This window comes from Vulpes lagopus, chromosome 7, assembly GCF_018345385.1.
Source record: "Vulpes lagopus strain Blue_001 chromosome 7, ASM1834538v1, whole genome shotgun sequence".
Taxonomy (NCBI): Eukaryota; Metazoa; Chordata; class Mammalia; order Carnivora; family Canidae; genus Vulpes; species Vulpes lagopus.
The window spans coordinates 71,948,767-71,971,655 of NC_054830.1; the positions used below are offsets into that span (position 1 = coordinate 71,948,767).

Below are 22,889 nucleotides of genomic sequence, written 5' to 3' on the forward strand. Positions count from 1 at the left end.
TCGAAGACATCTTTGTCAAGGCAGGAGACCTTTATTTTACATTTTGTTGGCTGGCTGTATGATTTAAATATTTAGACAAGGTATGTGGGCCTCCATTCGCACTTGGGCTTCTGTCCCTCAAATGTTATGGGCGGTCTGCTTCTGAGTGTCACGGCTAAGCCAGAGGAGGAAGCTGGAGAACTGGAATGGTTCTATAATTTCACAACTGTGATCCCTTTGCAAATCTACAGAAGCCAAAACACGAGCTCTGTGTATTTATCACTGAGACTCCCACCAATATAAGGAGCATAAAAAGGGGGACACTCATCCACATTGTTCCTTTTTTTTTTTTTTTTTTTTTTTGTGGCCTCCCACCTCCCCCTCGGTTTGCAAAAAGGAGCAAGAGGCTTTTCATTGGCCCTCGCAGGGACCTGGGAGGCCCAGGCCGGGAATCCCAAAGGCAATAAATAAGTCCCCTATTGAATACCAAAGTCAGGGTTTGTGGTGGAAAACAAAAACTGCTAATTATCCGGAGGACTGTCCGTCTTCCCCCACACCCTGGGCATTTGAAAGGAAAGGCTAAAGGGTTGGTGTCCGGAGGGGTTTCAGCCGCTCAATCCCTCCGACCGGGGGAAGTAACAAAGGGGGAAAAAACTGCTGAAAGCACGAGTTTGGAGGAAGCGGCTTCCACCCGTGCTATTGGCCGAAGGGAACGTGCAAGGAGACAGTCCCTGGCTCGGCCCCAAGCCCCGGGCTGCGCGCTCTCCCCGGGCAGGCGGGCTCGGGCGCGGCAGGGGGCACCCGGGGCTCCCCGGGGCTCCCCCGCGCCCCCCGCGCCCCCCGCGCCCTGCCCGGAGCAGCGGGACGTCGCCCGTTTAAGGGGCGGGGCGCGGCTCCACGTGCTTTCTGCTGAGTGACTGAACTACATAAACAGAGGCCGGGGAGGGGGCGGGGAGGAGGGAGCGAGCGGGCTTTGACCGCTAGTAACCCCGGCGCCGGCGCAGCCGAATCTATAAAAGGAACTAGTCGCGGCGAAGCCCCGGTAATTCCGAGCGGGCCGGGCGCGGGCGCGGGCGCGGCGGCACCTCCGTCCCCGGGCAGGTGGGCCCGGCGCACCCACAGCCCGTTTCTCGGGGTGCTCTGCCCCGTTCCCCCCTCGTCCCCCCCTTCTCCGGAAGGGTTTTTCCAGGGCTGGGGGCAAAGGCGCGCACAGGAAAGTGGAAAGCAGGTAAGAGGCTCTCCAGCGCCTCGGGCTAGCGTTAGGGATCTTGCTTCGGGCCGAGGAGGCTGGGGAGGCGCGGGGTTGGGGGCGGCAGCCCGAGCCCCCTGCAGCGCGGATGGGGCGGGGGCGGGGGCGCCGTGGGTGGGGAGGGCGCCCCGGGGCGAGCCCTGGCGACGCGGACCGGCCGGCGCTGCCGCGCTCGGGGCTCCGCCGGGGAAGCATCCCTGGGCGCGGGCGCCGCGCGGCGGGGGCCCCGGTGGGACTGGGACCCGCACCCGCGTGCCCTTTGTTGCGGAGAGCCCGAGCCGGCCGCGAACCCCTCGGGCCGGGGGGGGGGTGCACAGCCCGGGCCGGCCTGGCCGGGCTCTGACCTGGGGCCCGCCCCGTGCGCCCCCGGACCGCCCGCAGGCGCTTCCTGCGCCCCGAGAACCCGACCCGGCGCCGTCCCGAGCGGGCTCTGCCGGCGCTGCGGGCCGCTTGGGGGGGCCCCGGGGGCGCCCGCCCCGCTGGGGTCGCGGTCCGCTCCGTTTAAAGACAAAAGACTTAGAAGAAGAGGCTGCGGAAACCTGGAGCTGAGGTGCCCGGCCCCCGCCCCCCGCCCCCCATCCTTCCTGCCCTTTGCCGCCTGGTCTCTTGGGGCAGCCTGAGGCCGGGCGCGGGTGCGGAGCCCGGGGCGAGACGGTGCCGCCGAGTGACCGGGAGTAACCCCGGCGGGCGGCGCGGAACTCGGAGCTCGGCCGCGGGGCTGGGCCGGGGGGGGGGGGGGGGGGGGGCGGGGATGGAGGAGGAGGGCGGGGGATGCAGGGGGCGGGGATGGAGGGGGCGGGGGCTGCAAGGAGGGAGGGGATGCAAGGAGGGAGGGGATGCAGGGGGCGGGGATGGAGGGGGCGGGGGATGCGAGGGGAGTGGGGGATGCAAGCAGGGAGGGGGATGCTAGGGGGAGTGGGGGATGCAGGGGGGCGGGGGATGCGGGGGGGTGGGGGATGCAAGCAGGGAGGGGGAAGCAGGGGGGCCGGGTTCGGGCTGCCGGTGGCCGCGGGGAACCGGCCCGCAGCGCCTCCTGGCCGGAGGGCCTGGGAATCGACCCTGTGGCCGGAGGGGGGCCCGGGCTCCGGGAGGGGCTGTCGCTCTGGGGTTCCGACTGAGATCCGGTGGAGACCGGTGGTTGGAGACGGAGGAAGCCCGGGGCGAGGAGGCCGTCTGGTGGTTCTCTATCAGGATGCTTCCCGATTCCCAGATCCTCGTTACAGGAGAAGGGTCCTGGCGCGGGCCAGAGCCGTGGTTGTGTGTAGTGTCTTTACCAGCACTTATCTTACAGAAGGAAATGAACAAGATGCGTGTGTGAGAGAGGGAGAGAGGGAGAGAGAGGGAGAGAGAAAAGCATCTGGCCCTGGAAGCAGTTGGCCCCTATCTTTTGCAGCATTGATACCGTCTGCTTTTAAAACCCCAAACTATTATTCAGTGACACCTCGCACAGAGAGTGGGTGGTATATACATCCATGTGAAAGAGGACAAATTTGATATTATGAAACATTTCCTTGGTGATGAAAATCAGCAAGTCACTTTTTTTTTTTAACAAGTCACTTTTTAAGGGCCCCAGCCCCTCCCTCCCCCCCCAACCAAGAACACCTTACAAAATTTTCCAAGTTCAAAAGCAGTTTTACTGTTTTGTTTGTTTGTTTGTTGTTTTTAAACAATAGTTTGGGACCCAACCTAGGTTTTGAACTTCTTTTCAGACAGAACTTAAATCCTAACTTTAAAAAAGGGCTTCCTTTCTCATCTTGCCTTTTGTTTCAGCCCATTTTTCTCATACCTGCCACAAAAATAATGGAGGTTTCCTGTTGTTTGAATCATTCCCTTGAGACACTTCTCCTAAACCAAAGTGTGAAAGCACGGAGAATGTTCTGGAGTAGGACCTCTTCAGATAATAAAATAATTTTCAGGTGCAGAGTGTTCATCGTCAGCCTGTTCGCCAAATGCTCCTATACAGCAAATAATTCATGACAGTTTAAAAAAATTTTGGATACGCAGAGCAAATTGGTATCTACTTGAAAAACAAAAAACAAAAAACCCCAAGAGTAGTAGAATCAGATTGGCCAGGCTTAATGATTTAAGGGATGAGAATTGCTGTTCTAGCCAGAGTAATTCCCTTGCAAGGACAAGCCTCATGTTCCACAATGACATATCTGATTGTGAAGGGGCCACCTGTGATATGTGTGTCTCCTCCTCATGAGCATCTGAAATCTCAACCTTCATAAATATTTCAATCTACATCTAAATGGAGGCCTGTAATGGACACATTTTTTTTTTTTACTTACGGCATATTTACAGTTCATATGAGACAATGGTCAGTCTAGGATTGAAAAAGGGTGGTTAGGGCTTGGTTGTTTTCAACCTCTGCTCTTGGAAGTCTCAATGCTAACATTATTAAAAATGAATGAGACTCAGCAACACAGCTTTTTATTACCCTCTGTAGTATTTCCCTTATATGGAGAGAAGTAGAAATATTTTTCCATCAATTTTTTAGGGATCAATTCTCCCATAAACCAAGTGACTTATGCTATGTTCATAGTGATTGAGAATTGTTAATATTTTTGCTATTTCAATTTCTAGCTCCTAAAGTAATAGTGGACATTACCTTAGATGCTTTAATTATGAACATTTTGGGTATCTAGAAATTACCAGTAGACATGTGGTTTTGTACTTCTAAAATACTCTCAGATCCAATTTTTTTTTTTTTTTTACTCTGGATATTAAAGAAACAATGCAAGTAAAATGCTCCTTATGGCTGATATTGCAGCATCAAATTTTAAATAATCTTTCTGGAAATTTATTTAATGGTTCTGGGAGAGGGCCTACATGAAAAACTGAAACCCTCTTCATATCTGCATGTGGAAATAATCATAAATGCCAAAGTTATTGCAATGTTTATTTAGTAGTCGCTATACAGCACTGTGTGCCAAGCACTATTCCAAATGCTTTTCAAATCCTAACCAATTTAATTTCTATAACAAACTTATTTACTGTTCCTAATTTGCAAATTTAAAAACTGAGAGGTTAACTAACTTGCCCCTGGTCACACATCTTGCAAGTGGCAAAACCAAGATTTGAACCCAGCCCATGAGCCCCAGAGTACTTTAACACCCACACTAAGCATTGGTACAATTTCAGCTGCTGTAAGCAGAGGACTTTCTGAGGATGCTTGTTATGTTTATGGTATTTCATCTGCTAGAGACCTTATCAGACTCTACAGCCTGTATCGTATTTCCTTACTGCTGGCAGTGGGCCAACCAAATTCTCTTCAGCTTGGGACATAGATTGCATAGGGGATTGCAACACTGTGGAAAGAACAGACAATAAAATTTACTCAACTCTAATTCTTTTCTTGGTTTAAAATAAAAATTTTACTGTTGCTCCAGTCAGATATTTGTGAGGGGGTCTATGATTCGACCTGTTTTCCTGTGTAATGCACATAAAATGGAATGGGAGAGTACTTGGCTGGAAAAGTGTAAGGGACAAAAGACAAAGAGAACTATTAGTTTAGCTGTCAATCCTAACTTCGGTGAATTATTTTTTCTATTGGTTATAATACAATATAATTTCTGCTTGTTCTATCCTTAATTATGTTACGGACCTTTTGAAATAAGCCATTTCTCTGTGACTGCCGTCACTGTCTAGGAAAATTTAGCTATTTCTTAAGGCATCGTTCTTTGAAAGTAAATACATTTCCAAAGTCTGCTTTATAAAAGTGAATTAAAATGTTACAGTAAATTAGAAATCAACTCTTAGAAGATATTTCTGCTTGGTTAGGGAAAGTTTCATTTATTGTTGATTTACTGGGTGCTGGATATTGTTTTAAGCATTTTACTTGATAATTCAGTTCATTCTCATGAGAATCATGTGCTGTGGGTACTGTTCTCTTCATTTTACAAGTGGGGAGACTGAGGTATAGACAGATTAATGAGCCTGATCATGGGAGTTTGCTAAGTAGTGAAGCTGAGGTTGCATCTCGGGCAGCTTAGTTTCCATGAATTTACCAGTATCGGGATAAGGACATTGTCAAAATATCAGAATTTTGAGGAAAGAAATTCTAGCAAAAGGCGAAGAGTGATTCTCCTATTCATTTGGATATTTTCACCTAAAAATAGCTCCCTGGACAGGTAACCAGCCTAGATGTTGTTCGAGAGGTACATTTTAGAAATATTTGAAGCAAGAGAATAAAAATCTCATATGTAAAATTGCTTTCAGATAGAGCTTTCAGTGACCCCGCGTTGTGTTGAGATAATAAGCTCTATTAAAGCAGAGAGCATTTATGAGAAGAACAAATTGCAGGTGCATCACACATGGTTCCTAGAACAAAATAAAGTTTGAAATCTTCTCTTTTTCCATTTTGAAAACTTACTGTAAGACCTCATTTGAATGCCATCCCTCTCTTAAACTGCTGGATTCACTTGTCCCTGCCAACACTGAGTGAATATTATCCCCTTCTTTTTTACTCCTCTAAGATTGGATTCCTGCACTGTTCATGCCATGTATTTAATTGCATTCTTTTGTTATAGTTAACATTATTTGTATTCCTCTTGAGTGTATGCTTCTCCTCAAGAAGGTCTTTGATTCATTCTCCTCAGTCCTTAACCCCCTTGGTACGAAAGGGGTTCAATAAACGCTGACTTGAGCGAATCAGACAAAGAGAATGGGAAACTGATGTTTGTTTGCTGTATTCTAAAAGATTGATAGAATGGTGGCAAATCACAGACAAGCATTAGAAATAAAATTATATGAGAAATAACCATAGTTGGCTTGGTTGGGCTTATGGTAGAGATTGAGGAATTTTAGTATGCAGTCAATTTAGACCAGCTCACTTTTTGTAGAACAAACAATTCTGATTCCATTCAGTTTCATTTCTCTTTTTTGAGGCAGCTGTGATTTGAGAAAATGCTATTATCTGTGACATTTCACTTTCAAGTACTTTGATTTGCACATTAATTAATTTTTTAAAATAAGAATGAGATAATTCACTAAGTAATGTACAGTTTAAATACTTAAAACCCAGAATAACCTTTTATGCATAGGGTCTGTTCTTTTATTCATTCTGTGTGTATTTGTTTAAAAGTCTATAGCGTTTCCTATGCCAAATCCAACTTCCAAGAAGCATTTGGAAGCCAAAGCATTTTATCTGGCTAGCCTTGAAGTCCAGATGTTTTATCATAACTGGTATTTAGTGTGGGACATTTCCCAGAAAGAATTTTGCATATATCACCAGTCAGTGGTTATCATTTATTGGGAGAGGATTTATAATGATTTTGAGCATATGATGAAAACAGTAGATTCTCTTCGGAAAAAATATACATGGGCATGTACACTCCAAATTTTACATGTAATTACATATAATTATATTTTACATATAATTTCAGAAATCCACTCAAGAGCCATGTGACCTTGGCAAGTCATTTTACTTTTACAAGATTTAGGTTCTTGGTTTATAAAATGAAAGAGGATGACACACATGACTTTTAAAGAGCCCTTCTGTGTTTACATCATCCAGCTCTAGGTTTGTATCTAGGAAAAGGATGATTCTTCATCCTTCCATCCAGAGCTGCTTAGAGATATCCTGCAGGGCACTCTCAGCTTTAGTATAACAGATCATGTGGGTTTCCAGAGGGAGAGGGGAGAAGCCCGGGGAATTCCTAGGAGTATTCCAGATGAGAGTGAAGGTCGCACAGGACAGGGGATGGGAGGAGAGGAAAGAAGAGGCAAGAAAGCTGTTGAAATGGCCTGCTTATCTGTGTTAATGGAGAAAGACCTGAATCATAGAACCACAGGAAGGGGGAGTGGATTCTTCTCAGTAAATTTCAGTAGTGCAAAAATGGTTTAGTGAGACACTGTTCTCGGCTCCAGTTCACCATTTGGAGAATCTCTTGGAAATAAAATAAATAAATCCAGTAAAATTGGATTCCCAATCTTGGACGTCTCCATTATGGGTATAGGTTTTGCCTCTTATACTCAACTGGTAGTCTTGTGAAGCCATTATCTGGAAAGGCGCGCCACTGCCCCTCAGAGGATGAGAATCGGGCTAAGGTGATAAGGATATTCCTATATTAGCGGAACACACTCACTGGGGGTGGCTGGGCAAGACACAGAGCTTTCTGAAGCATTGTCCTGAGTTTGCTGTTTCAGAGATCACAAAAAATTGGGACCAGAAGGAAGAAGATGAGAAAAGGGAACAAGGGGTTTCAGGATTGGAGCAGGAGGGATGGGCATGAGAGGAGGAAAGCCGCAAAGAAGTTGTTTGGGTTTCATATCCCTATTTATATTTGCTTTGCAAAATCCCTCTAGGATGCCAGGTTGGGAATCATTGGTTTTGCCAAGGGTCAAGCCAAGCTTGTTTTCTTGAAGCAATCCCCCAAGGGGGTGGCAATTTGAAATCAACTGCATCTGGTGTTTAGATGATCCAAGTTTGACATAAAGCAACACTGATGGAGGCAACAGCTTTCCTTGGAAAGGCAGAGAGAAAGTGAAGACCCAGAATAATGAGTTTGTATTGACCTGAGGGCCCTCTTCTACTCCCGGGTGCGGGGCTTTGAGATGGTGGTGGCTGTTTATCTTAGCTGGGGCGAGGTGTGGTCTGTGGTATTTGAAGAGGGAGGGAAGAGGAAGATAGATGATTCAAAAGTGTATTAATGTACAAAATGTGTTAATGTAAAAAAGTGAAATGTACGGAAAATACCATGAAACTGAAATTCATTTCTTCAGCAAATATTTTTTTCAAATATCAGGTGAAGTACTAGGTGCTGAGCAAATGTCAGAAGACTGAGGATCTGCCATCATAATGCTGTTTGGCTTGGCATTCAGGGCTCTTTGAAATAAGACTGTGACCTATTTTGACAGTTTTGTCCTCGATTATAAGAGGCATACTTGAACTCAGCTTGGTGAATCTCCTTCCACAGGTTCTCCTCAGGTCTCTGACTTGGACTTTAGGAACCCCTTTCTGCTGGTTTTTGGCTTCTCATTGTTCTGGAGTCTTATATTCTCTGTGGTTGCTTGTATTTGCACAGTGCCCTCTGCTCCTATTCCTCAGGGGCTGAGATTTGACCCATTGGCCGTGGGTAGATGAGAGCGCGGCTAGGGCTAGGCTTTCCACCTCATCACCTCCTGTCATTGTCACCCTCTATTTGATAGGCGGCACATCAGCCACTCAGGTTATTTCAGTTGACTCCCGTTTTTTGTAATCATCAATGAATTTTTAAAAATTAACCTTATGTGGGCCCTCTAAATTGAAAACTGATTACAGTTGTCTCAGATAAAAGGTAACTCACAAACTAGAATGAAAACAAGTTATTTTGGTCAACAATCTATAAAACTTGCTTTTGACGACACATGCTAGTGGACTCTGACACTTCTTACCTTGTTAAAAAAAAAGGCGGGGGGGGGGCGGGGACTAGCCTATATTAAAGAGGTGCTGAAGAGAAGGCCAAGCAAAAACTTTTTCCTTAATGTAATTAAAATTTTTTAAAGGCCAAAAAAATGGGGCAGGCTGGCTGGCTCAGCGGTTTAGTGCCGCCTTCAGTCCAGGGCATGATCCTGGAGACCTGGGATCGAGTCCCACGTTGGGCTCCCTGCATGGAGCCTGCTTCTCCCTCTGCCTGTGTCTCTGCCTCTCTCTCTCTCTGTCTCTCATGAATAAATAAAATCTTAAAAAAAAAAAAAAGGCCAAAAAAATGCTGAAAAGAATTTTTCTCATGGTGTGAGTCAGAGTTTACCACTGTGCCTGTCCCTCTAAAGTCCTCTGAGTGGAATTTGAGCAGTTCTTAAATCCTTCTGGTGTCACTCTTCCCACGTTTGGGGGAACATTGAGGTTGCCTCATTTTTCAGATGGTGCACCTGAGACAGAGAGTAGTAGTTAAGGGACTTGTTCATCGTTCACCTGTTTTGCTAATGGCAGTGCCCTGGTTTCAAACTCAAGTCTGATACCTGAGCTCTAGGCAGTTTTCTTAGATTCAGAAGATCTACTCCAACCTCTTCATCACCAAGACTTGTCTTCTGTTCTGTGGCTCAGAGTGCTAGAGTGACTTGCCTAGATTCACGGCCCAGCTGGTCATTAGCTGGAAATTAAAAACTCGGCCCCTTGTGTCTTTAATCCAGGGTTCTTGCTGCTGCCCCCTAATTTCGGGTAATATTTACAGGGTCCTTTCAGGAGAGAAAAAAGAAATTGTGTCTATAAAAGTGTGCCCTTTTCAGCTTAAAACGGACACCGAATCTTGAAAATTGGACTGGCCTCAGTTATTTATTGTCTGTTGATCCAATTTAAATCTTAAGGGGTTGTTCAACTGTATTTTTTTTCTCTCTCTCTTCAATACAAGTTGTTCCTTGGTTGTAAGTTTGAATCGGAAGGAAATCCCCGCAGCTGTCCTGAAGGTAGAGTCTTTGCCGGGGTCTGTTTCCATTATGCAAAAGTATAAAAAGTCTGTGCTAATTTTGGCCGGTTAAGATTAATTGGGATTCAAAGCAGAGTGGTTTTTCTTGTTTTTTTTTTTTTTTTGTTTTTAACTTTAATGATTGTGTTCATTGTAATAAGGACCTTGAGTTCAAGAGAAAGAAAGCCTTTGGTCAAGTTGTGTTTATTCAGTTGTCAGTCCTGTTGCAGGATTTGCAAATTTAGTGGAATTAGTGCTATTTCCCAGTTTTCAATCCCGGTCACATTTCACATGATCACAGCGTGGCTTTCTCCTCCGCTGAGCAAATGGGGGGTTGTCTGACACTTGGTTCCCAGTGGCCTCCATTAAGGGGCATGCATGTGCCCCGGGGGCTGCACAGACCTGCAAGGCCCTTTGTCCTTTAGGCAGACCTCCATTTGGGGACTCTGGTGCTCACCTGAAGTAGATACTTAGCACATGGCAGTCTGGCTAATGGGATTGTGCATTTGCATGCCACTATAAAACCACTGTCAAAAAAAGTAGGCTAGCAGGAGTTCCACCCAATAGGTTAGTGTCATTTTTTCCTCGAGCACTTTTTTTTTATCTGTCACATAAAATGTTTGATTTGTGAAAATCTTAATGACAACATTTTCTAGAAGGTATACTCAGAATCATAATAATATTGCAATAATACAAATCTGTTTCCTCTGAGAAGAGCCTCCCAAACCTCAATAATGGAGTTCATGTTGCCACTATTAAAAAAAAAAAAAAAAAAGAAAAAAGAAAAAAAGGCTAACATCCTTGGGTTTTTGTTATTTCAGAATCACAAGTATGTGGATTTAAACTTGTGATCTTATTCCTCTTTCTTCTTTTCACTTAGCAAAGCAGCCAGCAGCATGGTTTGTTTTGGTTATTATAGAGAAGGAGTTCAGTGGTAGCGTCGGGAGGGCAGAGCTTAGACCCCCTGCACCTGTGGCTGCTCTGAACCCAAACTGAATTCTCACTTACCTAGTTACCTGGTCCCTGATGGGCTGCAGAAACAGAAGTATCGCAGGCACGTGACACAAGCTGGCACTGCCTTAAGAGCTGAGAGAAGGTGTTCTGGACAGGATTGCTGGGTTTGGTCACATACTCAGCTGGAACTGGATGAGAGCCTGAAGATTAGGTAACTCGTTTTGGCAAAAGTAAAGGGAATAAGTATTGAGGTGGAAAAATCGTATGCAGGTGTTGCTAGGCTTTACTGAGTGAGGTTTCAGCTTGAGCCTTGGGGTTTAGGGTTCAAGAGTCCTGACAAGCGCTGACAGTCTTATGCTTAGGGTGAGCCCTGAGGGGAGGTGTTCTTGTAACTGGCGTGCTTACAGGGGTTGTAGAGCCTGTGCCTGGCAAATTACAGATTCTCCTTTGCTCACATGAAGTCAATGAAAATGAATGTCCTTCCCAACAAATTAGAGCAGCTTCGAGGACGACCAAATTAAATGCACTCCAGCTTGAACCTGAGTTTCTATGAGCACAGCTGGAAATTTTGTCTTGCTTTTGGGCCACCTGAACCTTCACTCTCAGTGAAGTTTCTGATTTCTTACTGTAGCGAACCTGCTTTAATTCTCTCTCATTCCTGAGGTCTAGACTTCAGAAGCCTTTGTTCCGCAAATATTTGAGGGGCATGGAGTCATCCTGGGCCCCAGGGCTCAGTGTGGCAGAGAATAAGATGTCGGGACCAGTAGCTTGCAGCAGGTGGTGTGCAATTTGGCAAGGACTGCCTGGTAAGCCAGTACCCAGGAGAAGATTGTAGGGAGAGCTGAAAAGACGGAGGAAGCAGAAGGCCCAGGTTGCAAATAGGTAGCTGATGTAGACACTGGCTGGAGGAAGGTGGGGTGGAGAGGGGAACAGAAGCCAGGAGCTGAGCACTTGGAGGAAGGCAGCAGTGTGCTTGCATGGAGCAGAGGAGCCAGAGGAGCCGGTCGCCAAGAGCCCTGAGGATATAGTGTAAGTGAGGGGTAGGGGCCTCCACCAGGGGGTTTTGTGGTAAAACAATGCCTGAAGCGACACCGGGATTTCAGGGTCACGCTTTTACATCTTCTACTGAGCTGGGCACTGGAAAGAGCTCCAGTTCTTTCTGGAAGGGCCTTTGGGAGGAAGTAGTACCTTCTGTGGACAAAGAAGAGAGAAGAGAGATTCCTTTAATAAATGAACTGCCTACCTTGTGCCCCACCCTTGATGAATGCTTCGCCCTGTGAAGTCAGCAGCACTAATCAGTATAATAGCTCCCATTTACTGGACACTTACTTTGTTCCAGGAACTGACTGAATGTTTTGTATACATTATTAGTTCTTTTTTATGGAGAGGACACAGGGGCTCGGAGTCCCTAGGGTCCCAGCACTGGTGAGAGGCAGAGGCAGGATTCCAGCCTTGTTTTCTCTGACTCCAAAGCCTCCCTTCTTTCTACTAGGCCAGTCAATTCAAGAAAAGGAAAGAGTTAAGGATGTTGGGGGGCAGGGGGGGAGTTTGCTGTATAGCAGCATAGGCCTAAAGGAAGGGGAAGGCAGTGAGGGGGGTTTGAGTTCATCTGTCCCTAAGTCCTTTGAGCACTTTTATAAAAATAAACCCTTTAGGCTACGAGAAGTTTGGACATCTGAAGATGCTGACCCTTCAGAGATGTAAGCCAAACAAAACGGTTTTTGCTGATACAGTCACTAAGCCTTTTATCCTAAAATTCTCTTAGAAAACCCTCCTGCACCAATGATAGGGAAGGAACACGATAGTCCAGATTTTCTGCAAATAAAGGATTGATTGCTCATGGAGACTTGCTTGCTTGTGTTTCTACAGCTCAGGGTGTTTATGACTTCAATAGTTCCTTCTCTGCAGGTCCTTCTGATTTTGGTATTATGATAGTGGATAAAAAAAAAACCGGTTTTCTGTGATCTATAATGTTGATAAGTTGATTTCTTTTCAACAGGAAAGGTTCTTTTTCCTCTGTCCTGAGCACCCCCGACCAGAGAGAAAGCAAATAGTTGTATTGTTTGCTGAAGTCTTCCTTTGAAAGGTTGCCCTGTGTTTGTTTAATGGAAGTCAGCAGGGGGAGAAAGCCTCTCTCTAACATTTTGTTAGAATTTCTCCTTAAATCTATAACAATGAAATAAGAACTTGGGTACAGGATGGATTTGTTTTTGGGAACCGGGGCTCTTAACAGTTTTAGATGTCCTGAGATTGTTTTAGCCAGTAGCAACTGCAATGTCGAGAGTGATAAATAGGATCTTTGGTCGTCCAAATATCAGTGACATGATAGAAATAGATTTAAACTTTGTGAGTCTCCTTTAAAAGGGAATTGTTGACAGCAGGAGAAATAATGCTTCTCCGAGGCTAGTTACAGATTTGACAGTATTCGTGGATCTCTTTCAGTTTTTGTGTGTTCATTTCATAGCCTTCATTTTGAAAATTAGCTATTAGCAGATCCTTTTGTCCAGGAAATTGAATATGTATTTCTCTATAAACTAATTGTTAGTAATAATCGAGGATGATGCATTTGGCACTTTAACCCTCCCCACATGCCCGAGTCACAGATTGTTAGAATTGATAAAATTCATTGGATCTATATTTTAAAAATAGGTATTGTGATAGCAGAACCTTTTCCAGAATGATCAAAATCTAGAATGATAGAATGGCTTCCGTTTATCTTTGGTTTTTTACCTTGGAGAGTTTCTTACGTCTTTTTCCCCCTCATATTTGAATATTAATATATGATGGTTTAAGTAGGAACACACCCTCAGGGCTGGCCGAGTACCCGCATGTGCCCTTTCTACAGGCCTCTAAAGGTCTAATGACAATGAAGGGCAGTCTCACTAAGTTTGTGGGTCTACAGGATGGTTGGGAAGTGGAAGGGGATGGATGTTAGCTGGTTGGCAAGGATAGCCTTAAGGGTAGAGAGCTTGGTGGCGTCTGGAGACCAGAAAAGTGAAACTGAGGCAGTCAGATGAACTTTAGGCTTACTAACACTCAGCAGGGGAGAGAAGTCATAGTCCACATCCCCTCCTTCCCTCGCAGCAGCCCCATCCTGTCTTCAGTCATGGGTGCAGTGAACCCGTTGCAACCTGGTTTTCTGACTGTCAGTAATGTCATTAGCCTTTTCTCTGAATGTGGCTACTGATCAGAGACAGAAGCTCAGAGATACAATTAAAGACCTTTCCCAAAGCAAGCATGCTCTGCTGGGCTTATGGGTTTCATATCCTAAGTTTACAGGACCCTCCACATCTCTCTGGAGATGAGGTGGCGTAAACATCTGTGGTTCTTGCTCTTGTATCAACATCTCATGAATAGGCAATCAGCTAAGCTTTAGTGCCAACTCATTTTCCATTCATGTGTGATATGGTTAAATCCTGCCTGAAAATCTCCCTGCTGCTCTGTAGGTTACTGGCCAGCCGCTTATTGACATAAGACACCTAGATGCCTGTCATCAGGAGGGATGCTAAGCTGTTGTCACAGATTTCAACTTCTGTCTCACTCCTGGTAACTATGCAGACATTTGTCAATGAAGTAGAACATCTACTTTATCCGTCTGTCAACTAGTTAGACTTTAGAGAACTGTCATATTCCCCTGTTTTGGAAAAGTGAAAGCTATTTGCTGACTGCATGTTCTGGGTATATGAACTGTTTGGGTAGAAGTCATAAGAAAAATGTGTTCAGGAGAAGAAACAGAACCTTGTAGGAGAAATAGGATAGTGGGAGAGAGCATATGACAGTTGTTGAAACAAATGCTTTTTGGGAAATGGGGGTAGCTCAAACTCTAGGGGTTAAGTCTGGGCAAGTCCCTTGCTTTTTGGAGGCTTCAGCTGCTCTATAAGGTTGGGGCAGGGATGTGGTGGGAACGGGTCTCCAGCACCACCTGGAACTCGTTCTATTGGCTACTATGGCCGTTGACCGGAGTAGGGCCTTGGGAGGGCTTGTTCTCTTCTGCTCACAGGGGCCAACGTCTCCGCCCCAGTGAGCAGTGGTGATGGCGTGCTCCCGGCTTGAAGGCGGCCCTCCTCTGGCACATGCCCTGCTGAGGGCTCGACTGCCCCGGCCTTCGATGGCAGCGCAGCCCCATGGTGGCGAGAAAGGCCTGGCTTCCTGCGCTCCCAGTGTTCTTGCCCACAGGAAAATGACCAGCCAACCCCTTGGTTACTGCGGAGACTAAGAGTTCCTGGCAGCAGTGCAAACATGTGCATTTTTTCCCCCCTATGACATTTCCGTAGACAGATTTAATGCTTTAGAAGGGTAGATGGCAGTCACGGGAAGTAGTTCCTGTTTTTCTTTTGGCTTTGCCAAGTGGGAAAAAAACCCTCTTACCTTGTCTTTTTAGCAGGACTTCCCTCTTTCTCTCCCCTCCTTTGTTCTATCTTTGTTTTGTTTTGTTTTGTTTGTTTTTTTTAAAGATTTTATTTATTATTTATTTGACAGAGAGTGTGGGCATGGGTGTATGTGCACAAGCACTGGGAGGGGCAGAGGGAGAAGCAGACTCCCCGTGAGCAGGGAGCCCTGCATAGGGCTCAGCCCCGGGACCCGGGGATCATGACCTGAGCTCAAGGCAGATGCTTAACCCAATGAGCCACCCAGGGGCCCCTCCCATCTCTCTTTGTGGAGTTCCAAAGAGCTGCATGTTTTGGTGAGGAAGGGGGCTGGAGGAGCAGTGTGGTGGGTGCTGACGGGAATCCTAGACTTTCTTCCTCACACCAAGCTTCCTGCAAACCTATAGTTACAGTTTTTTCTTTGGCCAGCATCACCGAGTCTATCTGACATTCCAGGTTTGGGTTTAGGGAAAAGTTGAAAGAATTCACAATCCCAGCTGTCATTTGGTGAGCCTTTTGCCAGTAGCCCAGCCCAGTGTCATTTCACTGTCCTACAGGCTCTTCTCAGAAAGGAGCCACCCCTTCCCCCATGCTTTCTGTCCCCTTACTCTGCTTTATTTTTCTTCATTACTACTACCACTCGCTGCCTTAACAACCTACAATGATCTATCTTCCACCTCGAAGAGAAGTTCCACAGGAGCAAGAACTTTGCCTCTTTTGTTCACCTCAGGATCTCCAGTGTCTAGAAAGCACCTGGCACCTAACAGGCACTCAGTAAATATTTGTTGTGCTAATGGGACCCTCGCAGAGTTAAGGCGGCCTATTTGTTGAATGACTATTCAGTGAATATTTTATCTACTCTTCACCTTGCTAATGAATCACACAATAAGCAGTCTTTATACTATATAGTTCTCAGGTTCTCTAAGGCATGATTGGACTTGTAGAGTATATTAACTATTAATAATAGAACGCAAGTGATGTTTCGGAGGCAGAGGGTCGGGTTACTGATACACAATTTACATACAGTTTTAATTTACCTTTTTAAAGTGTACAATTTGATGAGTTCTGATACGTATATGTAGTTGTATAACAATCATGGTCAGGGGGAATCCCTGGGTGGCTCAGCGGTTTAGCGCCTACCTTTGGCCCAGGGTGCGATCCTGGAGTCCTGGGATCGAGTCCCACGTCGGGTTCCTGGCATGGAGCCTGCTTCTCCCTCTGCCTCTCTCTCTCTCTCTCTCTCTATGTCTATCATGAATAAATTAAAAAATAAATAAATAAAATAAAATTACAAAGAAACAATCATGGTCATGCCACAATCATGGTATAGAATATTTCCAGCGCTCAGTGCTGCTTCTGCAATCTGTTTTGCCTCCACCTGTTACCACTGATCCAGTTTCTGTCCTCATTGTTTTTTCCTTTTCAGAATGTCCTGTAGTTGGGGTCCTATAGTAGGCATTCTCTGCGTCTTCCTTATTTTCCTTCGCATAAGGCTTCTGAGATTCATCTGTGCTGTTTTAGGTATCAGTAGTTTGTTCTTTGTTTTTTTGCTGAGTAATATTCCATTTGGATTTATCCCTTAGTTGATGGACATTTGGGTTGTTTTTAATTTTGGCTATTTCATACATGACTTCTATAAACACTCACACACAAGTCTTTTGTGAACGTATGCCCTCATATCTTTTGGATAAATACCTGGCATGAGATGACTGGGCTGTATCATCAGTCAGGGTATAAGTTTACAAGAAGTTGCTCAACTGTTGTACAAAGTAGTCTGCTCCATTTTACATCCCCACAGGCAGTATATGAGAGTTCCGGGTGCTTCACATACTGGCTAGCACTATTAAAAAACTTTTAATACTTCCAGCAGATGTGTTGTAGGTATTTCATTGTGGTCTTAATTTGCAGTTCTCTGCAACTAAAGATGTTGAGCACCTTTGCTTATTTGAGATTATATTTTAGCAGTCTGTTGTATTCTGTAGATACTAATAATTTTATAGTATCAGTGGCATTGGAAGTGAACATTTCTTTAAAAAAAGTTGGTTAAAGATTTGAAAAGTCATGGGGCACCTGGGTGGGTCAGTTGGTTAAGCGTCTGACTCTTGATCTCAGCTCAGGTCTTCATCTGAGGGTCATGAATTCGAGCCCCGCATTGCACTCCCAAGTGTGGAGCTCACTTAAAAACAAACAAAAAGATTTGAAAAATCACTTCCATTAGGTCTTTTTACAAAAGGGTGTGGAAACTATGCTACCTTTGGGCAAAAGATGGTCCCCTGAGTGACGGATGACGTGACCCAGGGAGAGAGGACAGCTAGGTCTCTAGCGTGGAGATTGGCAGAAAGTAGATTTCACGGTTCTGCTGGCCTTAGGATGCCTTGCCCAGGCCTTGCTAAACCTGATGTTTGTAGGAAGTAGACCTAGATTTAATTACATTTTCCCGGATGTCCCAGGAGTCGCCTGGGAAAGCTCAGCAGCCCTTGGTGGCCTCAGAGTGTGTGATAGAAGCCTGCTGAACCTCGAGCTCCCTCTCTGGGGACAATTTGCGGGAATCAGTTAATCAAGCTTGAGAAATCAGTTACCACAGTCCCAGGAATGCCACCACCCCTACATCCCGACACCCTATTTCTTTTGTCTATCTCTTAGTTAATTAAGCAAACATTCCCTGACTGCTTAGCACCTGCCAGGTACTAGGGAAATAGGAATGAAGAAAACAGGAGTGGTCCCCACAGACTCAGAATGTGAGAGAAGGTGCTTCACGGGAAAACAAAGGCAGTCCTGGGAGCCCCGAGGAGGGGCTTCTAACCTAGGTGTCAGGGCAGGGGGCCTAATCAGGACAGGATCCGGGGCAAGTGGCAGGTAGTTGGGTTGAGATCTCCGTCTGAGGAAGAGTTAGCCAGGCTGACAGTGCTGGGAGGAGGGGTCGCCCAGACAGGGAACACATCAAGGGGTCCCCCGGGGGTAGGAGAGAGTGTGGCCCATTCGGAGCCTGTAAGTAGTTTCTTCTGGGCGTGGTTTAGGAGGTGGGGAGCAGTGTGAGAGGGGTGGGAGTCATCAGGGCAACTAGCTAAACCACGACCCACCCAGATTGAGCCTCATCCTCAGGGCAGTGGGGAGCCGGCAAAGGGTTCTAAGAGGGGGGATACCATAGGTGAATGTCCGGTTTCTTGGACGAACTGCAGCTGCTCTGTGATACACAGATGGGAGGGGGACAAGACCGGAGGCAGGGAGACCAGTGAAGTGGCTGCTGTGCTCACCCAGGAGTGGGATGAGAGTGGCCTATTGACTGGCGGTGATTGTGAAGTAGGACCCTTTCCAGCCAGTAACTGGAAATGTGCATAAGGGCAGAAGCAAGTGTGCCACTAACTTTGAAACATTGAGAAATCTAGTACATAGTACTGCATTCTTTTTGGTTTTGGTTTGTTTGTTCACTTCCTTGGAAAACTGATGTAGAAATGTCCCTTTGGCTTCAGTTACCTGAGCAGAGGGGTTTGGGCATTGCCAAACCGTCCTTTGTGGACAGAATTGCTCCAGGAGTGATCACCGTGTTCTAAAGTGGGAGGAGGGAAATAATGCAGGGGGCCAGGCCCAGCCAAGGTGCGTGGGTGATTTGGGGAAAGAAGCCTGCCTGCCCTGTGGTCAGCAAAGCCGGAGCAGAGTCTTCAGCGCTGCCCTGGGATCTTTATTCCTAACGGCCTTCTCTGAATGTCTCTTAGAGGGTCCCTGGGCTCAGAAGCCCTGTCTGGAGACCTAGAGACTCTACTTTCAGGAAAACAGTCTTCAAAAAACCTCTTCCTGGCCTTTCTCATCTCACGGACACTCTTTTAAGGTGTGTGTTGTCTTTTCCTCTGAGATTTTCCACTCAGACTTGGGGGATTCTGTGCTCTGGTTTGGCCATGGGGGTCTCCAAACACTGGGCTCTTCAGACTTCATCCTTCCTATTTGGCCCCTACTACCTTTCCAGAAACCCATGATGGGTTTGCTAGGAATAACAGAATAGAAAAGAATGTTTGGACAGGGTAGAACCATTTCTCTGTTAGAAGATACCGATAGGACAGAGAAAGAGAAGTGGGGAGAAGGGAACTCATTTCTTTGGCACTTATGGCCTGCCGTGTGCTGTGTCAGGAACTTACTTATATTACCTCATTGAGTTCTTCGAACTTCGCACAAGGTAGGTGTTGTCATCTGCATTTTTTGATGAGGAGATCGATGCCCAGAGAGTATAAAGGCCTGGCCAAGGGCACAGAATTGGGACTAATTCCTACTGGGGCTCTTTTCTGCTGCGTTAATTTTCCTTTTATTTTTTTATTTATTTTTAAAATTTTTTCTTTTTTTTAATTTTCCTTTTAAAATTATAAACTGTCTTCCAACCTCCTCATTGTTACCTTGGGCATCTGAAAAGATGCATGTAGCTTCTAAATCAACTAAGTGATTCCTGGAGAGCAGATCTGCATGAGAAAAAAATCTAGCTAATTATTTATTTCAGTATTTCTGGAATGCAGGCCCTACCCTAGGCCACTTACAAAACAATTTGGGATTGCAAACATGTCTCATAGTCGCATTCTGGCTCTCAGTGCCTGGGAGGTCAGTTGACATCTTTAAATGACAGATTGCGAACCGATGCATTGCTGGTTTAACTCTTCTTTTTGGGGGTGAGTAATTTTGGGGGGCCTGTGTCCTAGAGGTTTGCTGAGCAAATGATAAAACAAATCGGTCCTAGAGCTTGAATATTTCAGAGGAATTCCTGATTTGCTGGATTGTCAATGAATGAATTAAAGTACATAATGTAATAGTAGGGTCCTTCTCAGACACTGAAAACTCCCCCCAATCTCTTTTCTTCTCTAGAGGTTTTAAGTGCAAATCCTTGAGGGGTGGGCAACAAAGGAGTAAAATCCTGCTAAAGGCCCACCTTTGCATTGCATTTGGACTCAGAGTTTTGGCCCAGTACCTGGTTTGGTGTCCCCAAGCGGTCACTGCATCAGTTCCGTTTGCTGTTGATCCCTCATGCCTCGTCTCCCACTCCCACCTCCGCTCCACTGGGGGCCACAGTGCTGAACTGAGCTCTTTAGAAGCAAAGCTGGTTTCTGGTTTCTGCCAGGAGTTTGCGACTCCCAAGTGCCCGCAGGGCCTACCTCTGACCTGTGTGCCCCTCCCTTCTCCTCCCACTTGTCACTTTCTGCGCCTTCCCCAGCTTTAATTGTAGTACGGATGCTTGGGGTTATTCCAGCCTGTAATAAACACAGTTGTCGGGTGGGCAGCTGGGACACACAGAATGTTGTATCCCCTGTTTAGGAGAACCATCCCTTCCGCCAGCCTGGTGAAACAGTCCCCAAGGAGGCACCTGCGGCACCTGACAAGGAGTAGCCGGGCCCTCTGCGCAGGTGCGGGCTGCAGGTGCGGGCGGCGCGGAGCCAGGGTGTACAGATGTCTGGACGGTGGGAGCTTGTTGGTCTCCCAGGCGATGCTCTCCACCTGCCTTAGCTGACTTGTTTCTCCACGGGGTATTGTTTTCCTTCCACCGACACACAGCGCTGGGATTGTCCTCCTCACCTGGGAGCCAGGTGTCGGGGCCACTTCCTCGGTGTTTACGCACCGTCTCCCAAGACACGCTGTGGCTTTCCGGATTGGGAAACTGCTTTATCGGTGGTGCTGTTTATCATCTGAAGGACGGCAACTGTGCAGCCAGATGAAAATGTCGTCCGCGGCAGATTTCAAGGAATAGCATAAATTACTCCAGATTCGAGGCCAGATTTGTAAACGCCGCTGACATTTTACGTGAAGGGAGGCATTTTCTTAGAGAGGTGAGGCAGGTGTCTGGGATTGCAGGATGCCATTTCCAGCCTCAGCGTTCGGACCAGCCACTGAAGTCTGTTTTCTTTTCTTTTTTTAAAAATTTTATTTATTTATTCATGAAAGACACAGGTAGAGAGAGAGAGAGGCAGAGGCACAGGCAGAGGGAGAAGCAGGCTCCATGCAGGGAGCCCGACGTGGGATTCGATCCCGGGTCTCCAGGATCACGCCCTGGGCTGAAGGCAGGCGCCAAACCGCTGAGCCGCCCGGGCTGCCCTTAAGTCTGTTTCCTTAAGTGCATTTTTCATTCCCAGACGATCACACCGACGGAGCTAAAATGGTTAGGATTATAATGACCGGCTTGCAGGCCGCCGCCAGGAAACCTCCAGCAAGCATCCCTGTGCAGGGAGAGCCCTGGGGCCCGCAGCTGGGGACTCGGGACCTCCAGAGAGCCATTAGGCCACCGATCTGGGGGCTGAGGTCTCAGGTGAGGGGGCTGGCGTTTGGCTTCGCCGCGGTGACTGATAGCTGCTCCCCTCCCGCTTTATCTTTCAGTTAATGACCAGCCACGGCGGCCGCCTGCACGGGCCCCCGAGCCACACGCACGGTGCTGGCGCTGCCCGCTGAGCCGACATGGCCTCCTGGCCTCAGCTGCGCCTGCTGCTGTGGAAGAACCTCACCTTCAGAAGAAGGCAAACAGTAAGCGGGGGTTTCTCGGGTGTAGGGGAGGGGGTTCTCCTCTGCTTTTCCTCGTGGTTTTGAGTTGGGGGCTGGAGGAGGGAGGACAGGGAACCTCCTTGGTTTTCTCAAAGGGATGGAGTGAACGTGGCCCTCGGGGGCGCAGGTCCGCATGGGCCTGACGTAGTCGCCCTGTTGCTCATGGACGCGGAAGATGAGCGGCCAGGCCGAGAGCGGGCTGTAGTTTGTGCGGGTGCCCAGGCGGGACTTCTGGCCTCCGGCATCTGGCAGACCGTTGTCCCTGACCGGCCCACTCTTTCCGTTTGCTGCAGCCCTGGGGGCCACCTGGGGGCTCTCCAAGAGCACCCGAAGGGCCCCTGGACTGCTGGGAGGTGAGAACGAAGTGAGTTAAGGCCCTTCGAGAGGGCCTGGGTCCCCTGAGCGTCCGTGTGGACTCACGCAGCTCTGCCGGCGAGCCAGGAGGAGTACGAAACTGAGATTTGTTTGGTTTCTCTGGAGGGTTCTAAGTCATTCACCTCCTGGATGGGACGCAGAATCCTGTGCGTAATCCTGAGATCACCTTTAATGCTCGGGTGAATGGTGTTACACCGGGGAAGGGGCAAGGCTGTGAGGCCTGGTGACGTCCCTGAAGCTCAGACATCAGCTCTTGGCTCGTCTCCGAACACTCTTAGACACCCCATCTGGTCTGCACCGCTCTGTAGCGGTGCTTCTTCTTCTTCTTCTTTTTTTATTTTTTTAAAGATCTATTTGTTTATTTTAGGGAGAGGGAGTGTCGAGGCCTGGGGGCGTTGGAGGGCAGAGGGAGAGAGAGTCTCAAGCAGACCCCACGCTCAGCACAGAGCCCGCTGTGGGGCTCGATCTCACGACCCTGACATCCTGACCTGAGCTGAAATCAAGAGTCGGCCGCCCCACTGACCCGGGCCACCCAGGCGCCCCTGTAGTTGGCTGTTAAACCTGTTTCCTGCCCTGCTTTTTTTTTTTTTTTTTTTTTTTCTGAGTTCTAAGCCTGTGTCCCCACTGGGCTATCTTAACTAAGCTTAACATGTCTATAACCAAAATGATCATCTTTCTTAGGCTCAAAGAGCTATAAGAGACCTCTGAGAGACTTTAGTGTTTCTTAAACTAGAATAACACTTGGACCTTCTTTAGAAGAAAACAAAAATGTCAAGGTCCCCTTGTGTTCACGAGATTTCTTTTTTATTGTAACGTTTCTTAGATGTGTACGTATGTGAAACTAGATATGAACCTCTGCTCTTATAGGCTGTTATACAACCAAATGACCCCTGCATACTTAACAAATTAAATGCAAACAAACTTGCGAAGCCAATACAATTCAAATTAACATTGTGAATGGAGAAAGACAGCTGCCATTGTTCAGCTGAAACCCAAAGTGTAAGTGGTAACGTGAATATGGTAGCAAATGCTGTAATGCTGATTCTTCAGAGTTTGGACAGTCTATGTTACTGT

General features: G+C 47.0%; 1 protein-coding gene across 8 annotated transcripts in view; it reads left to right on the forward strand.

The window, feature by feature from the left end:
- The first annotated feature begins 937 nt into the window (after positions 1-937).
- ABCA1 (ATP binding cassette subfamily A member 1) overlaps positions 938-22,889 on the forward strand; it is a 128,176-nt gene continuing 106,224 nt past the window's right edge. For 3 of the 8 annotated variants that reach the window (XM_041763645.1, XM_041763651.1, XM_041763652.1), the window contains exons 1-2: positions 938-1,207; positions 21,279-21,422. In XM_041763645.1, coding sequence (XP_041619579.1) covers positions 21,357-21,422 — 66 coding nt within the window. In that variant the 5' untranslated portion in view covers positions 938-1,207; positions 21,279-21,356. Of the gene's footprint in view, positions 1,208-10,737; positions 11,599-18,013; positions 18,763-19,224; positions 19,586-20,190; positions 20,315-20,401; positions 20,735-21,278; positions 21,423-22,889 lie in introns of those variants that run through there. The other 5 variants (XM_041763649.1, XM_041763646.1, XM_041763647.1 and 2 more) reach the window with 5 other exon arrangements.